The following is an 18,876-nucleotide window of genomic DNA, read 5'->3' on the forward strand; positions in this document are numbered from 1 at the left end:
TCTTTTTGAACTCTCAGCACAAAAGAGTTATAAACTGCACACGGAGACAATTCATTTTCCAATGATTACAACAATTTTGAACAAATTATTTCAAAATAATAAAGATATTATCTTCATCATGTTTTTCCCCTTTTTAGATAGCAAGTGGTTTAATGTTTTAATTACATGCTTGTGAAACATTAAGCTTGTCGCATATTTTACAAATCTGCACCAAAAATGGTTAATTTTGATAAAATTAAACTATCGAAATAAAAATATTTATGATAAAAATGACGTTGTAAAGAAACAAAAATTAATCTGTTTGTCAAAATAAGAGTTAAAAAATGATGCAAAATTGTATGCATTTTCAACTGTTTAATTTCACTACAAAATGTAAAAATACAATTACAATAAAATCGATAGATAAAAAAAGAACAAAACCCAGCAAATCATAAATGCATTAGAAATAAAGGAAATTGATGGAAATAGTCGAACCAATATATATCCTTGTTTCTCCAATTTTATAAACTGGAACTTCAGGGCATTGATGCCTGATCCTACGTGATTCTACACTGATCCATGTCTCAAACGCATAGAAGATAAATATGTGTACAACAAATCAATTTTAAAAAAATGTTTAGCAAAATCAATTCAATGTTTAAAATATTTAGCTAATTTTGAATAGGACTGGCTCGAATCGACAGATGTTTGAAATTTAGATTAACTGTACACTCCAAAGATACATAAAGATAGTTGAAAAATCTGAACAGAGTTGTGAACGAAGGCATACCAAATGTGTGTTCTTTGATCATCCTTCATATTTCACGGTTGGGTGCCTGTGTTGATCAGTGTTGGAAGACTTATCCTGTTCATTGGACTGTGTGTCTGTATCTGTAAGGCCTGTTGTGGCAGCAGACAGTCCACAGGCGTGGTGATGCACGGAGCCAATCCAGGTCAGCGATACATGCACAAAGTTGTTTTTACCTTTGTCACTAGAAAGACATAAATTTTCATTAATTCTTTTTAGTGTGTTTGTCTTAATTTATAAATATTTTCATAGAAGTATGTGTAAAGTATGAAGTAAAAAGAATATAATGTTTGCAGTTTTGAAAAAAAGGATGTTTTAATATCCCTCTCGCTTTTTTTCTTTATTTATGTCATCATTCAAAATAGCATGTTCATATTAAAGAAACATTTAAAAAGTATGGCGGGAAAGACAATCCAATAATGTTTTGTTGATAAAAATGTAACACATAATTCGTTTTTTTACACGATACGAGATTGCTATACTTCTAAATTAAGACTAAAAAAAACTAAATAAATACCCGCATCAGCGTAACTACGTACACCTTTGGTATTTCAACGCGTGTTGTATGATTCTCGTAAGTTATAGTTGAATTTTACCTGATAAGTAATTATTGTAAAATTAATCAAAAGCCTTTTATTTTCGGTAAACCAGCCCAAAATAGCAACAACAAAAAATGAGAGTAAGGTGGTGTACACACTTTGGCGGATCCGAGTCACTGGGAATTAGCATTAAAACATATCATTGCAATGAAATAATATTGAATGATTACGTAAACATTAAATAAATTTATTAGGAACTTACTTGGATTATTGACAGATGTTAAGATTTGACAAATGCTGAATAAATAAAATAAGGCAATTCGTTTTTTGAATGCGTGAGTTAAGTTTTGATGGATAGAAGCTAGCGAAGCGCGAGCTCTGGCAAGAAAAGGGAATAGAACTGTCCAGAACGGGGTACTAAAAACGCGATTTGAATAATAAATGTCATGGCGAAAACACCATGCACCACGGGCAGATATCCATACCTTGAATGGGACATCTTTGGTTAATATAAAAAGTTAATAAATAAAATTGAACAAATTGATGCTTATTTTAGTTGTCGTAATAATATATTTTCCACAACGGGGTGCCCAGCGGATTGACTAATTTACACCATGGCAGAAACTATAGGGCGAGTTAACCATCAGGCAGATACTTTGGATATGACAACTGATTTTCCCATTTGCGACGCTGATAAAAATTGTAGTGAAATTTGAAGAACAAGATTTAGAGATAACTGGGTTTTTTTTTAAATTAATTGATATATCTTCTACTCAGCTGTAGCAAAAATAATTCAGGCCTATGCATGTATATATCAGCTAAATATCAAGCTATGCAGTTCGTTTTCTTTATTTCAATTTTAAAGAATAGGTTTAAAAAATAATTAAGAAAAAAAAGGACACAGTATATATGTGGTTCAACATTTAATCATTGTGTCATTATTCTGTCTTTAATATACAATAATGAAATGAATTTAAATTTAAGCCTTTATGCAAAACGTATTTCTGTATTCATTTAACCTGACAGTAGTGTGTATTCAATTCGTCTTAAAAAAACATCACTTGTAAATACAGGGTATTTGAATCTTGGTAGGTGTCGCAGTAGTAAATTCCAGCAACATGATGCAACAACCCGGGTATTCAAGCCACATGATGCAGCAACCTGGGTATCCAAGCACCCTATGCAGCAACAGCCCTGATATCCTATGCATCAGCCTCCCAGCTAGCCGACCTAGATAGGTTTCATAATTCCGTATTTCAGATACACGTATTAAAAAAATGAATTACTTTTGTTCTATGCAGTGCATTTATATATAGATTTCACAGAATAATGAGTTAATAATATCAAACACTTTAACACTGTTTACTTTATTTGAACATATTTTATTGTGTGAATTAAACAAAAGGATTGGAAACAAGTTCTGACAACTTACATCTTCCTCTCCTAACACTGTTGAGCAATATATCGATTTTTGATTTAGCACGGTCATTCGCTATCATATGAGGCATGTTAGACCAAAACAGACTAATACAGGTACAAATCATAGTGATTTATTTTAACAGGAAGACTGCTAACATTTTGTCAGTTCATGTCAACAATACGCAAGGGAACCATTAAGATAACGAATGGAGGGTTTCTTCTCGCAGGCAAAACACAATCTTATGTACTCACTGACTTGAACCCATCTCTTGACCTTTGGATTTCTGAAATTGCTTTTCAAAGAAATGATAAACAATAAAATAAGAGATGATTACAAACAACTGAAATCCTACCACATCAAATCAGTCGTGTTCTGATCGATTCAACAAAACACACTACATCAATAGTGTCTAGAAACACTACTATATCTGGGGTTCTTAAACTCTCTCCTAATATTGGTATATGTACGAAAGCCGAGAAGGATCATTCGAGATTCGAGATTCGAAATACGAGATTCGAAATACGAGATTCGAAATTCGAGATTCAATATCTAAATTAACCAATCAAATCATGGATCTGACACCTGTATCCTAGCCACATCAAACTGTTCTAAATAAAGATCATTCGTACATGCTCTTTCCTACAAATAAGTGTCTTAATAACTCTTATATAGTGGTTATAAAATGTTTAAATCAACATTGATGAATTAACCCCACACAGTATAAACAATTAAATTAGAAATAACACTGTTGGCTTTGCGAATCTAAGTGGTTTTGTTTGCCCTGTATGTATTTCCCCCCGAACAATTTTAACCCGAAGTGTATTCGCCCCAACTGTGTAAAAATCGGCTCGCGAAGAAAGATCTGTTTAATCTAAATGTTTTAGCTATGAAACGAAACTCAATGAAATAATCGACATGTCAAAATATAGGTTATGATAAAGTTTTAAACCATTGAAGATATAATGATTTACAACCTCAAAGACAAAAATCCAGTTAAGAATAGTGTATTGTAGGGTATGGCAATGCCATTGTCGATATGAGAGAGAGAGAGAGAGAGAGAGAAAGAGAGGCAGACAGACACAGAGAGAGTTTTGTAGAGTCAAATTCAGTTTGATTTAGAATTTGAAATTGATTTGATTTGTTACAAGCATATATAGACAATAATTAAGCCTCTAAAACGAGAAAAGAGAGGAGGTAGCTAGGGTAGGGCAGACCAACTAGCAAGCTTTAATTTTAACGGTGTTAGCGCACCTGTGATTGACATCGACTCTCTCTCTCTCTCTCTCTCTCTCTCTCTCTCTCTCTCATCACCTAGCATTTCCTTTTCCGTGAGGGGGTTTGGGGTATTTGTGATGTCTTACATTAGCTAGCGAAAATGATAAAAAAAAACATGAAATTTTCTTTAAATTGTGTGTGGATGTTGTACGCCAATAATCTGTTTTCAGTATATACATTTCAAGAGGGGGGGGGGGGGGGGCTATATAGCCCTAATTAATTTGTCAGTTATTCTGTCCCCACTTTGTTTTCTCTTCGTTTTCCAGGTTTTTTTTATTTGGCTCGGCAAATTAATATAAAACTTTCTGTAGATAAATTATGAGTAGTTTTACTTTTGATAAAGAGGTACATATCCGTACTTGATTTTTAATTTGACTCTAATAATCGGATTTAATATTCCAATAATTATAGGGTAGGAAAGAGTAGACGGGGCTTTTTTGCGCATATCCTACTGTACCATTCATTCAACACAGGTATTAGCACTCATCGAGTTCGACTTGCTTTCCTTTTCTTTCATCCACTGGATTTAAAGCTATTAATTTTTGAAAATATTTTGAATTTATGGCCTGATTATATATAAATTAGAGCTGCGCTGATGCATATATTTACCCAAATGGACCAAAATATAACCAAATGAATCTAAAAAATTTGACAAAATTAGTTTTAAACGTACGACTCTTTTTCAATTCTAATCGGGTATGTCCTTTAGAAAAATCTTGAACCACACACATTTTAGCAAATAAAACGACAGTTGTTTCATTTTTATTATGGGGAGGGAGATGGTGCCGGTAAAAGACATGTATTGCTTGTGGCAGTTGTGCTATACTCTCATTTGTTATAATAGGTAATACTACATATTGATATAAAATGAAAGTTTCCAATTACACTGTACATAGCTTCTATCACGCATTTTGACCCGTGCGATAGTTTAAAACAATTTTCAAAGCATTTAATGTAATTCAACCGATCATTTTTGAAATTTAATTTTCTGGATCCCCGCCTGATACGTCCGCCTTCTTGTATATTAGAATTACATGTACGTTGACCATATGTACACATTAACTTAATCGGCTATGTTATGGGACGATGACATTTTTTATCAATATTTTTGCAGGATATGTAACAAATAACAGCCTATTTGTGGGTTTTTGCACTGATTATTTGAGATAATTTGCCGGCCATCTTTTATGCATTCCACACACCACTCACAGTTTCTTTATTTGGTGTTCTGTGTGTATGGCGACAAATTGGTAAATTTGCACCACTCACCCCTTGTAGCTTCATACTGATTACATTTTATCTGGCTAAGTGTACTGTAGTAGTATATTAAATACACACATCTTTGTTTGCAGTGCATATCTACATCTTTAGAGATTTACTTACAAAAAAAGTAAACATTTGTATGACTTATATGTAATTATTGTCAATTTTGGTGCGGTGGGGGTAGGGGGGTAGGAAACTACAGAGAAACTTAACTTGGCTGGGAAACATATGCTTTTATTCTTTCTTGTTGATATATCAATGAATGAATTATAACAAAATATATGTACAACAATTAATTTTGAAATATTCATGCACAATCAAATAAAAGGTTTTACTGCTCTGCACAAGAAATCGGCAATGTGAACAAATTGGCACCCTATCATCCCTACCTTTAATTGTAGAGAGTAGGTATCCTTCTATATTGAAAACAATTCCAAAAGTAAGACTCATAATAAGTTGTTTACTGAGGAAAAGGAAAAAAAAATTGTATTATATGTATTAATAATTCCGTATGATGTGATAATATCTCAATGATTTGTTTATAATCATAGTACTAGTGTATCACTGTATGCATACATAAAAACGATTAGTAATGCTTATATTTATTAGTGAAACAGGACAGATTATTAATATTTAGATTATTTAGATACATGTACTAATCTTCATGCGGGGATCTAGAAAGGAGGGGGTCAGGGGATCTGGACCCCCTCCTCGGGAAAATTGGAGCTTATTAAATTTACATAGTAAATTTTTTAAAAATTGGCCTAGGACCCCCTACAGAAAAAATTAGCTCCGCTTATGAAGTTCTCTACCATAACCGCATTTTTACACAAAAGGGGTGAATAAACCCGGGTTTTAAACTATTACTGGTGGTGAAATACCTTAGGGTTCAAACGCATCAGGTGGAAATGCACCAGGGCAAACAAAATCACTTAGATCCGCGAAGCACACTGCATTATTACTAGTCTACTTAGATATTCTGTGTAAAAGTAAATACAAATAATTATTTAGTTAGGTAGGGAGAAGTGAACATAACATTTATTTGTATATAAGAGCATGTACGTATGATTTTTATTTAGAACAGTTTGATGTCGCTAGGATACATATTTTCAGATCCTTGATTTGATTGGTTGATTAAGATATTGAATCTCGAATTTCGAATCTCGAATCTCGTATTTCGTATCTCGTGTTTCGAATCTCGAATCTCGAATGATCCTTCTCGGCTTTTGTATATATGAAAGGGTATGTTCTTATTTCCTATTTCCTTCTCGGCTTTTGTATATATGAAAGGGTATGTTCTTATTTCCTATTTTTTCCATTCATGCTGACTGACGTTTTCCATACTAATTGTTAGACCATAATTAATCACCTAATTGTCTACAGACATTTCCAATGTTTTTCCCCCTATAACGACAAAAAGCTCAGAGGCAGAGGATGCTAACTCTTCCAAGGCACCTGATCCTACTACCTTCAATGTAATCACAAACAAATCATATCATCAACGTTTCGTTTTTTCCTTATTGTGACATTTTCCCGATTTTGACATTTACCTTGATTATGACATGCCTAATTTTGACAAGGAGCACGCGGCGGGTGTGACCAGTCAGCAGAGGATGCTCACTCCTCCTAGGCACCTGATCATTTCTCTATCTATTTGAAGGTCCGTGTTGCTTTGCTTTGAATTTGTATTTCGTTTCATGGATTTTTGAGATGGTTCACGGTTTGTTATTGTCATTTTTTCATTCAGAAAAATGATATTTTTCATTTTTCGGCGGCTGTACGAATGCTATGCAAACGGTAAATCTTTGATGTTAAAATATCCCACTATCATACCCTATGTCACCGAATTTCTGTGTAAATCCAGAGTCATGGTTTGTATGGTTGAACCACTTTACTATCTGAGGCTGAGTTTGATGTATACTTTTTTATATAGATGAATATATATCATGTATTAAAACCCTTACTCATGCTTCATTGCTTTGAAGAACTTAACTTTAATTGCTAAAACATACACGTAATGGCAATCTCTCATATAAAAAAATTATCCGCTGCATGTTGTTTTTGAAGAAACTAAGATAATATATTATCGATTATATTAGGGGGGGTCTCCGTGGTCAACGATTTACCCATCAGCCATACCTTAAGTTTTTAGATATGACAATATATCAATATTATTGCCCACTATCTAGTGATGAAAAGTTTCTTCTTGTTTACGTAAGAACGAAATTTTCTTCCAATTAAACTACTAAAAATAACCACAATCATCTTGTCACCCAATATTTTTAGACACTTCAAATCACTTAATTTCAATTTGTACCCACCAATTTACTTTTTTTGGATAATGTGGATTTTACAGAGTGTGGTCCTCATTTCTGCATCACCACACTGTAGTTTTCCGATACCATATCACCTCTCTTTGAAACTGATGACAGTTTATGTAACACAATGAAAAACGTTTGCTTTTTAGCTCATTTTTAGAGATGTAGTTTAAAAACAGCTATATTTAATTAAAAAACGATGTACAGTGATTCAAAAGATAATTTTGCTAATATCGGTTTTATTTAAATAAATGTAACGGTATATAATAATATTATAATCATTACAGTCACTTGATCCAAAAAGCCATGTGATCCACGCCTCGTTACCTGGCGCGGATCATCAGATTAGCGTCCTATTTTATCAAATGAGCGGCAACTCGATTAGATCCGATCTTTTGGTTTAAGTTACAGCTACGATAACATATGTGTATTACTACCAGTTTGTAAATTTACAAAATAGCAGGAGCTTGTATACACTTAACACAATGTCGTATTTGGTAATGTTAAGGATATGGTCTGACGTAGTTGGATAATTGCATTAACCAATTTGAACTGAATTTAGTCATAAAGACCCACGTGATTGTATATCTGTTTAACTTGGATTTCGTTTGTAAGCTTAATTCAAAACACCAACATAGCAAAAACAAAAAACCAAAATCAAAAAACATAGCCCAGCTTATATGTCATATTTGATTTAAGTAAAATTAGAAACCCCTACCCACTTCGGTCTGCAATAGAACATGATATTACTGTGTTATACGTGTATTCACCTTTTATCTATAAGTTATATTTAACAAGACACGGACATACGATGAGCTTTGAATAAAGATAACGAAAAATGACCTTTGCTTACATGTTTGTAAGACGGATATCTTTTTAGCAATAGATTTATAAAGCAATCGATTTCTCCGATTTCCGAAAATGGAATAAGCCCCTCCCCCTTATCCTATTTTGATATCTTTAACATCTGGATTCTGATATGCGTAATCTGTAATAAACGTTGTCTTGGACGCCCTGCAGCATGGCATGTTTAAGGATTCTTCTCGGCAGTCTTGTATTACTTGGTATGATCTATTTTTTAAAGTGAAAATGTTACAAAATCCATGAAATACATGTATATGTGACATTGATGATTTTTGCCAAAGGGCGTATATGCATTTATGAAGTTACATTCATTAATTGTGTTTGATACATTTGATAAACATATACTTTTTATGATATGATACCTTAACAGTGAATAATTTTTTCAATTCAGTTTTTGAATTTAGTTTGTATTGACTGGTTTCCTGGAATAAAAAAAAATAATTGTAAATCAAGTCCTGGGTAACAATGATTTTGTTTCTTAAAATGCATATTACCATCAGAAAAATAATTCTTTTAGACATTAGTAATTACATTGGCAACTTCTTTTTTAATTGTAACATGTAAAAATACCTATTTTCGGATAATTCATCTTTGTTACCGAAATAAAATCAATATCAATCCAGTCATAAATTGCACGCACTGAATGAGTGTGTCGATTTCCGAAAAATGCATTTAAATGAAACATCTTGCCATACAAGATAACGATTTTTGGGTCACTTGCATGTATCACCCTTAACAAATTACGTTATCAACAATATGCACCTAAAAATACACTGGTTAAACTACATCAAATTCAATATTGCTAAAGAAAATTTGGATAATAACATTTTTATACCATTTGTGTTAGAATGTATTACTTATCTTACTTGATGTAATTCTTAATACTCAGAACAAATTATCAAATAGGGTTTTTAAACAATGTATCAATTTTTGTGTTGTTAGAATAATGACCCCCTGTAGAATAATGACGTAAAATACCCCCTTACTGTAGAATAATTTGCCTTTTCTGAAGAAAGAAGACCCAGGGGTTTTTTTCTTTATGAAAAACATGTGGAGAAATGACCTCCATAGAAAAATTACCCCTGCTGTAAACAAGAATAAAAAAAATGGTTTTATTATATACTTGGTATAAATTACAGGGTTTTTGCACCCTTGATATGAACAGAAGTACGCGCCTTAATCACACCCCCGTATCATCACACTTTATTTCTCCTTTTATAGGGACTTGGACACGATTTGACATCAAAAATTGTACCTTTATTTTTTATGTATAAAATAATAACTTGTGCATTTTAAATGATTGACCAAAATATTGAATGTTAAAGTCAAGTTACAAGCGAGATACAGAGGTACGAATTGATTGTTATGTAAACAAAGCTCGAGTCTTATAGTTGTTTACAAAAATGTAATGAAGAGAATTACTATTTCTTAGACAAAATGACATGTAAAAAACATTTTAAACTAATTCAATACCTTCATAGATACTATTATCAACAAAAAAAAAAGATACATTAGATTGAAACTTACACCAATACAACAAATAGGAAAAAATATTTGAGCTTTGTTTACAAAACAAAGAATTATTAACTCTGTATCTTGCTTATGACTTAATATTTGACTTTTAAATTTTGACATAGCATTATAAACTTCTATATTTATCAGTATAAACATTGAAAATGGAAAAAAAATTGAAAATTTAATGTCGAATTGTGTCCCTTTATCACACTCTTTATTACACCTTTCCGGAACACATTTGCTCCTTTTATTTAGATTACTTTGACTCTTATCCTCTTTTTCCGTGCATATCTGAAGACGAAACGTTGACATCATGATCTGAACATTTCAATATAGATGAAGTCACAATACATTTGAACGTCGAAAATACGCAGTTTGGAGACAGGGATAAAGTACTTTTAAGTTGTTTTTTTTTCACGTGAAAATGAAAACTAGCTTTCTAAATTCAAATATATAATAAAAACAACAATACATGTCAAAATCTGTATCACATCCCATATCAACCCAAGACTCTCATATCAGCCCGAGGGCCAAAGGCTAGAGGGCTGATATTCTAAATCGTGCTCCTTTTTAATTAGGACCGATATTGGTCGAGGGTTGATATTGGTTGTGATACAGATTTTGCCATGTATAATTCTCTATATATTACCTCGTATCCAAGATATCTGATTTGAAATTAGGCGTCTGAGGGCTTGAATCATATTTAAATGAAATTAGGCGTTGAATCATATCTAAAAGTGTCCATTTAGCTCACCAGAAGTTTGTCATTTTTCACAACGATACTGTGGTAAATGGTGGGCCTTTATCTCCCTTTTTTTAAAAGTGTACATCAAACAAATTACAGGGCAGTGCAGGAGACCTAAGGAGCTATTATTTCCAGGTCTCAAATGTGGGCTGTATGAGTACCACCAGGTGGTTCCGATGGGTTAAATTAATCATTTCTCCCTTGATTTTGATCACAAGACGCATTCATATTTCTTATCCAGGCAATCTTTACTGCCTCTGAAGTTGTCAACGTCTTACAAATTATTAATGGATTTATCATTATGATATTAATTTTGAGCATGCCGATGATAAAGTAAAATATAGGTAATTCTTCTGTTCGAGTGCTCTCAGTACTTTGATGATTTTATTTATTGGACGTTAGATTCTACTGGATTAATGGCTGCTGTGTGTGGCTGCTAGCTTCAGCATGATTCTAATGCCTAACAATGGATTGAAATATGAATTTAATTTCTGATACACTTTGTAAACTGTGGTAAAAATTACAACATTACAAAGATTATTTAAAAAATAATGAAAAATCTTACCATAAAACTTTAATATAGATAATGGGTCAATATTCTACAGGGGTCATTTTTCTTCATGTAGAATATGCTCATTTTTATGAAAATAACACTTATTCTTTAGGCAAAAGGGTTATTTTTCTACGCAAAATAATGACCAGGGGTCATTTTACTGCGTAGAATAATGACTAGGGGGTCATTATTCTACGTCGAAAAATGACCCCGGTCATTATTCTACGGGGGTCATATTTCTACTTTACACCGACATGACATAATAGCGATACACCAAGTTATTATAACATGAAAACATTGATTCTAGTCTTGAGTAATTAAATGAGTTATTTGTTAATAGTTAACTCAAGTTGAAGTGTAAGTGTATCATGTAAGAGTGAAAAAGAAGCAAGACTAATTATCAGTTTCAGAAAGGTCACGGAACAGTGTATTTATATATTTTAGAATTTTAAATGATTATTCTGAATACTCACTTGATATTTTTTTTTCTGTGCTGCAAACATTAACTACGTTTAAAAATTGTGCAGAAAACAGTGTCGTTTGACCTTAAAATTTTTCTGATGGAACATTAGTTTTGAGATATATTTGTAATCATTGTTAGTAAGTTTAAGGATTTGTGGAATTCAATGGTGATATGATGAGGACTGTACATGGTACTTGTTCCACTTTTAAAACAAATGTTTCAATTTCAGAAAACGCGTTTAAATACTGAATATTGCTGATAACAAATTATCGCTATACCTTTATCGCACTCAGCTACATTGGATTCAATGGTATGCACGTCAGTTGATCTGAAGCGCCGTTAAAAACGACATGTAAATCAAAATCAAAATTAATTTAGTCAGAGAAAAAAACTGAAACAAAGTCTAGTTACCAACAAAACAGATTTTCAACTGAAAACGACTGAAAAGGATTTAAGTGTAATATAGTGTATAAATACGACACTTTTTAAGCACTGTTGTTTACAATAGGAGGGGTATTTGTAACTGAATAGTCGAACGTCAGTAGTGTGAAGGGTTATTCTTGTAATAATAGTTCCACATTTTAAATGCTGAAATTTATTTACGATGTGGAAAAAATCAAATTTTCTCTGTGTTTTTTAAAGACAGGCAACACCTTCTTAAAGATTAATTTAAAAAATTTAAAAAATGTTGATGTACTTCTCTCGCATGAACTCACGTTTCATCTTACCAGCAACATTTAAGGGGACATTTAAATATTTTCTATTTCAATCTTCTTAAATAATATGTTTGAGTGTGTTTTATGTGACCTTTTATTTTTAAAAGAATGATGATCGTAGGGCACATCACTCAACTAAGTAAATGTTTTTAAAGAAAACTCCGAACTCCCATTGCAACCACATACAAATAGTGGCATAAGTATGTTTCATCTCTTATCCTATTAGAATTTTTCGTACGTGAAAGGGGTCAACCCTCAACCCTGATGAGATTATTGCAATATCAAAAACTCTGAAGCAACTGGAGTCACGAAAAACTGATTTTAAATGATTTCCATTCATTAGTTTACAGAACGTTGTTATAAATATAGTATGTATTATTAATTATTTGTTTTCAATATTTGATAACGTTTTTGAAACGTACAGTATACATGGCTATTTTCGCCCATCTTTACTTGCAAGCCGTTTTTCTCTGCAAAGTTTAAAATGAGATAATTGAGACATTGGAATTCGCCCAGTCTTAAATTCGCCTACAGTCAACGAAGGCAAAAGGGGCGAAAAAAACGGAGGCGAAAATTTCCCTGTTTACACTATAAAACTAATAATTTAAATTTAAAGTGTTAGGTATAATCTATTATATATTTATAAAAATCTATACAAATTAACACATTCCTCTTCTTTTAAAGGAGATAAATATAACTGCAGCTATTCTGAATGTATGTGTAGTTATATTTTAAAGCCAGGTGGGCTTTAAAATGAATAGCATTGATTGGAAAATGATTAAAGTTTTTTTGTCTATTTTCCATCATTGTCTACATAAAAACTTTTGTTCGTTTTCAATATTCCTTAAAAACCGCAAGAGATTTGATAAATACACTAACATATGGAGCTACTTTATATATATTATATATATGTACATAAACAATGGTTTCGAAGATTTTCGATGACTGTAAACAGAACGTTTGAACCTGGAGTAGCGTTGAAATCATATTATCTTATTAAGAGGGAAATGCCAGCTATTAAGGGAATATCAAAACCATAAACCTTTTTCTTTCTCGTTTTTGATTGTAATATCTGTCATCGGTATTAAACCACAGTTTTTTGTATAATATTTGCACACTTTGAATAATAATATATTCTTTTTTGTGTGTAAGTGTACTCACATTTTTTTTGTAGGTATCCCGGCGTTTGTATTTTGTGGTGAGTGTTGTAAGGCCCATTATGACATCCTCTTTGATTACCATAAAGAGAAGTGGTGCAGCAACTATTGTTGCTTTCAGTTAGGGAAGTATGACTGTTGCGACAATAGCCTTTTACAAGCACCATCTAGTGAGAGAGACGACTTCTGTACTGATTATTTCCACAGTAATGTGTAAGTCTTTGAACCATCGTTATAGTATATCTAATAGAAACAGAACTTCGCTTCGTTTAGATATGGTATTCACAGTTTAGATCAGGCCATGTTCTTATACGGAACTTATTATATCTTCTATTGGTTCAAGCTGAATAATATTGAAATCTAAGTGTGCATTTAGAAAAAAACAAAGTACTGCGAGTACTGATAGACGGAAGCATGATTGTTATTAAAATTACCAAGCAAAATTTAGGTCGATATTAAGATGAATACAATTCATTATAATCAATATACTCTCACTGGTTGAGTAAATTCAAATTTTACAGAATATTTTTCCCAAAATATATTTAAAATATTTCTAAAAGAGTAAAAGCTATAAAACTCCCATCGGGATTCGAACTAACGATTAACAGATTCGTAAATAACGCTCTAACGCAGTGCTCTATACTGTAAGATAAGATTTTCGGGAAAGAAAACACATTTGATCGGAAATACATGTACGTCAAACATGAAAGTGTTCGATCCATATGACCTTATTTGCATAATAAAAAAGGCACTATTTTTTTTCCAAAAAGTAAATTGTTATCAACTTCATGAGATGCAAACATAAAGTCGTTGTTGGTAAAAGATTGTTTATTTACTAGATTAGTTAAATGTGAAAATGGACTGTGTGTGTCAAAGGGATAGTAGGGATATTATTCACAGAGGCGATAAAATAAAACCTGCATTTTCCCCAATATTAATCGCATGTCTTTATTCGTACCTGAAGATTAATTGAAGTCTTTATGACTTAATAATGAATAATAAAAAGTACAACAATCTTCAGTTAAGTGAAATATATAAATCAAATAAACCTGAGTTTATGCCTTTCACGCAAAATGATGAAAGGATTACATAACGATTACTTGTTGTTGTTTTTTTTAGAAATACTTGATACAATATCATCCACTAAGTATGATTTCCTATAGTATGGACATTAATTGCAATTCATAGATTTGTATAACCCGACATAAGTAAAATACACACATCCAATTCATCGATTGGTCAAAATCTTTGTAACCCTAGGAAAAATCACTGATTGCACGAAATAATCATGATGATATTAGACTCACAAACACCAATAGAGGTCGATTTGGCTGTTTCTTTTAGTCAACAAACGGATGAATATAAATAATAGTTTAAATAATTTTACTTACTTCTTACTTACTATGATAGACGATATTGTAAACATTGTATAGGTGGGCGGCTGCACTGATCGCCATAGGAAGCATCGCCCTGATTGTTGGTCTGTGTGTCTGTTGCTGTAAAGCATGTTGTGGTAGGAGCCAGTCGGTGGGCGTGGTAATGCAAGGAGCCAACCCAGGTGAGCTTTATATATTTCCAACAGGTATCGTGAGACAAGGTTTCATTGATGGGATGATACGGTATTATTTGATGTTTATCAATACTAGTTATAAATTTCACTGAACCTTGACTTGAACTTATCCGCTTCAAAACACAGACAGTGGCCACCTAAAATACTAATTTTTAATGTAAAACTAGAGGCCCATGGGTCTTGTCGGTCACCTGAATTACTGCAGTGTAACTTTTGCAATGTACATTAATGTGCTTTATCATTACAAGGCTAATGAAATCATTTTTGTAGCTTTATGGTGCTGTGGATTTATCTCTCAAGTGTAGTAAGGTTTGACCAACATTAGCCTTTTAAAGACACTAGTATGATCTGGACAGGATTCTGTACATTTCTGATAGAAGAAAAAATGATGTGCAAAGTAAAGCCATCATCTCGATTAATTGTGCAAGGAATTACTAGAATCCACTGAAAAATTAATACTTTCACTGTAATTTTCATGTGCACACATATAATGTGCGTAACAATGCATCATAATCTATAATTCCCTTTTAAAATGTAAATAACTTAATACAATGCCCATAAACATTCAAACATTCAAGAAGTGATTCCTAAAACAAATTAATCGTTAAAATACCTTAATATTTATTGAAATTGTCATTAAATAAAACATAAAAACCATTCAAAAACCTTAATTTGAATAAAATTTTTGTTCAACTAGTTCCATGTTTTGCAACATCGTGATTCGTTTTACTCCATTAGGCTTTGTAAATGTATCTAAGGTTTCTGTGGATTTTTTTTTTTGAACACATGTAAGGAACGTTTCACAATAAGTTGACTTTTGGAAAGAAATAAGTCGATTTTTTAAACACAATATCAAGAATGGAGATAATATGAAACTGTTGCAGTTTTGAAATACAAAAAAGGATGTAAAAAATAAGAGTTATTTATGGTTCTGTTTATATGTAAGTTGTTTAAAACGAAGGTGCAATGAAAAATTATTTTTCAGTTTCATAAATTTTTTATTCACTTATCATATAAATGTGCAAGTGGAACAGGAGAATAGACAATATACTTATGGTAACAAATGATTTCGTAATCTTAAACTTTTATTAATATGCTTACCAATATTATGCATAAGTTTGACATTTTCTGACCAAAAAGGAAATTCATCTTAAACACAATTAATATTTCAATATATACATTTTCTCTGAATTCTGTTGGTTCTACTAAATCGACCAGTTTCAACAGCAAGATTATGAGAAGACATTCTAATTTTGAAATACATTTTTGAAACATAACAGGTATAGGATTTGTAAGGTAATACTGTAAGCAATGTTGTGAATTAAGGTATCGATAAAATGAACATTCACTGGAATTTTCAACGCATGCAAATATTTCTTGTTTTGCTTGGTCAAATATTCTTTGTTTGATAATACATACTGTACCTTCATTGCATCTCTGTGCATTCCAAATGTTGTTAAAATCTGAGTCAATCCGACAATTTTTAACATCAGACACCCAATTTATTTTCTTGTGATTCTCAACATCATCTAACAATTTCTCATAACAGTTTATAATTAATAAAATACAGTTGTTGGAATTTAGGCCAGTATATGATTAATGAGCATTGTCTATGGCAGTGCAAAGGAAACCTTCCAAGCTCTGTATAAACAGCTGCTGTACATGTAGATTTTATAACATCTAATATATGTCTACAAACATCTAAGTGTTTTCTGTCAACATTTAAATCTTTTTGTGTACCCCATATCTCGGGGCCATCAATAACAATTGGACCTACATAACAATCAAACAAAAATAACAAAGTTTTATGGTTTAGATACATGCTTTTGACATTTTTCTTCGATAAGAACGTAGCTTTTTTGGCTTGCACAGCTTTTTAGCCTTCGAAAATGCATTATCAAAATTAAAAACCTACCTAGATATGTAAAATTATTAAAAATTTCTAGATTTTTGTTTCTGAAAACCCACTTTTCATTTTTTCTGACCTTACCACCCTTCCGAAAAATCCCGATTTTGGATTTAGCAACATTCACTGAAAGTTTTTATGCGATATAATATTCATTTAATTCATCTAAAAGATTTTGCAGCCCTTTGATGAATTGATTCAGAGAAAAGAACCATATCATCAGCACACATCACATCAAAGTACATAAGTTTATAGGGCATACATTGAGATTTTTAAAAATGGACAGGGACCATGAATTTTCACAATGTTTACTTCCCTTCCACCGAGATGGTATATGTTATTTCAAAATTGGGTGCAATTGGTCCAGTGGTTCCAGAGGAGAAGATAAAAATGTTCAAAGGTTGATGATCGACGAACGATGTACGACGAACGACGACGGACAAAAACAGATACATGTATGTCACATAAGTGACTTAGATGACTTACACAACCTTGCACTTAATAGCTTAAATTCTATATCCAATAATGTAGATAAAAAAAGTTAAAGGTAGAAAAATCAAAATGCTTTACATTCCTTTTAAAGACAAAATTCATAATTAAGACATATTTGAGTGATGGATATCGTACCAGATATTTAAATCTTTATAGGTGTTACTGTGGTCAATTCCGCGATGCAGCAGACAGTGAATCCAGGCAACACGATGCAGCAACAGCCGGGGTATCCCGTGAACCAAGCCCCGAGCTACCCGGCCTAGACGGATCTTTCCTCTCAAAGTGATCAGCTAGGGAAAACTTTTAGTCACTTGGAACTTAGTATGAAATCAATTGTTTAGTAGTCAATGAATATTGCCAACTGCCAGTTAAATATATTTTTAAATAAACTAATGAGAGTACATGCAACTGTGTTTTACAATTCTGTAATCACTTGCAATTGTTTATTTTATGTTTAATTTCTATATTCGTCCGGGTTTTTTTATTATGTATTGTTGATTATTTAAATCACTTATATTTTTTTTTACTTTTATATGTACTAAGTAGTTTTGAAATAATAAACAATTTAACAAGTGTTTTTGATTTTATTGTGAAGTTTTCGTCTTTGTTATATCAATGGTGTTGAAAATAAAAAAGTTGAAAAAAAATCATTAAGCAACATGTTATAAATCCTCCTATCACAAATAAGTTACTGTGGATTGCTTAAATTTTAGAGGTTCGTGGGGATGTAATTTCGTGTATTCTCTTAAACGTACAAAGAAAATATGACTCCATTACCCTAATTTAATAATTCGTGGAGGATTTTAATTCGTGGATGAAAGGTACCCACAAATTCCACGAAATTTGAGCTTCCACGAAATCTAATGATTCCACTGTATTCAAGTTTTCCTGTTATGATTAGAGATGATGATTACAACGTGAGACACGAGCAATAAATGGCAATATGAGAACGAGCAATAAAATACCATTCTCTACATCCAAGTCCTTAATTAACATCTGAAGTCAGTAGTACAATGTAATACAGTTTCATGGCTAGTATTGATTTACTTGTGAATGGTATGGTACTTTTACCCTACATTTTAAACTCCTTTTAGAAATTAGTCAGAAATCAACATTATCTATTGAATGATATGATACTATGTATTTACATTTTATCAATAAGTTAACTAAAGTAGCATATAGTTACACAAGACAATCTGCATAATTATTCGTTAATTATTCGTTAATGTTTACTTTTAAAAATGATAGTTGGATAGTTAAACCGATTTTTAGAACTAAACAAAATTATTTAAT

The 18,876-nt window shown here is 32.0% G+C and overlaps 1 protein-coding gene across 1 annotated transcript; it reads left to right on the top strand.

Moving 5' to 3' along the window:
- Positions 1-8,516: 8,516 nt before the first annotated feature.
- Positions 8,517-18,158, top strand: LOC105325981 (uncharacterized). The gene is made up of 4 exons (XM_034467008.2): positions 8,517-8,666; positions 13,633-13,828; positions 15,049-15,173; positions 17,740-18,158. Exons 1-4 carry the CDS (start codon positions 8,624-8,626, stop codon positions 17,844-17,846), a joined length of 471 nt encoding a protein of 156 aa, XP_034322899.2. The 5' UTR covers positions 8,517-8,623; the 3' UTR covers positions 17,847-18,158.
- The last annotated feature ends 718 nt before the right edge of the window (positions 18,159-18,876 follow it).

Source organism: Magallana gigas, chromosome 6 (assembly GCF_963853765.1).
Source record: "Magallana gigas chromosome 6, xbMagGiga1.1, whole genome shotgun sequence".
Taxonomy (NCBI): Eukaryota; Metazoa; Mollusca; class Bivalvia; order Ostreida; family Ostreidae; genus Magallana; species Magallana gigas.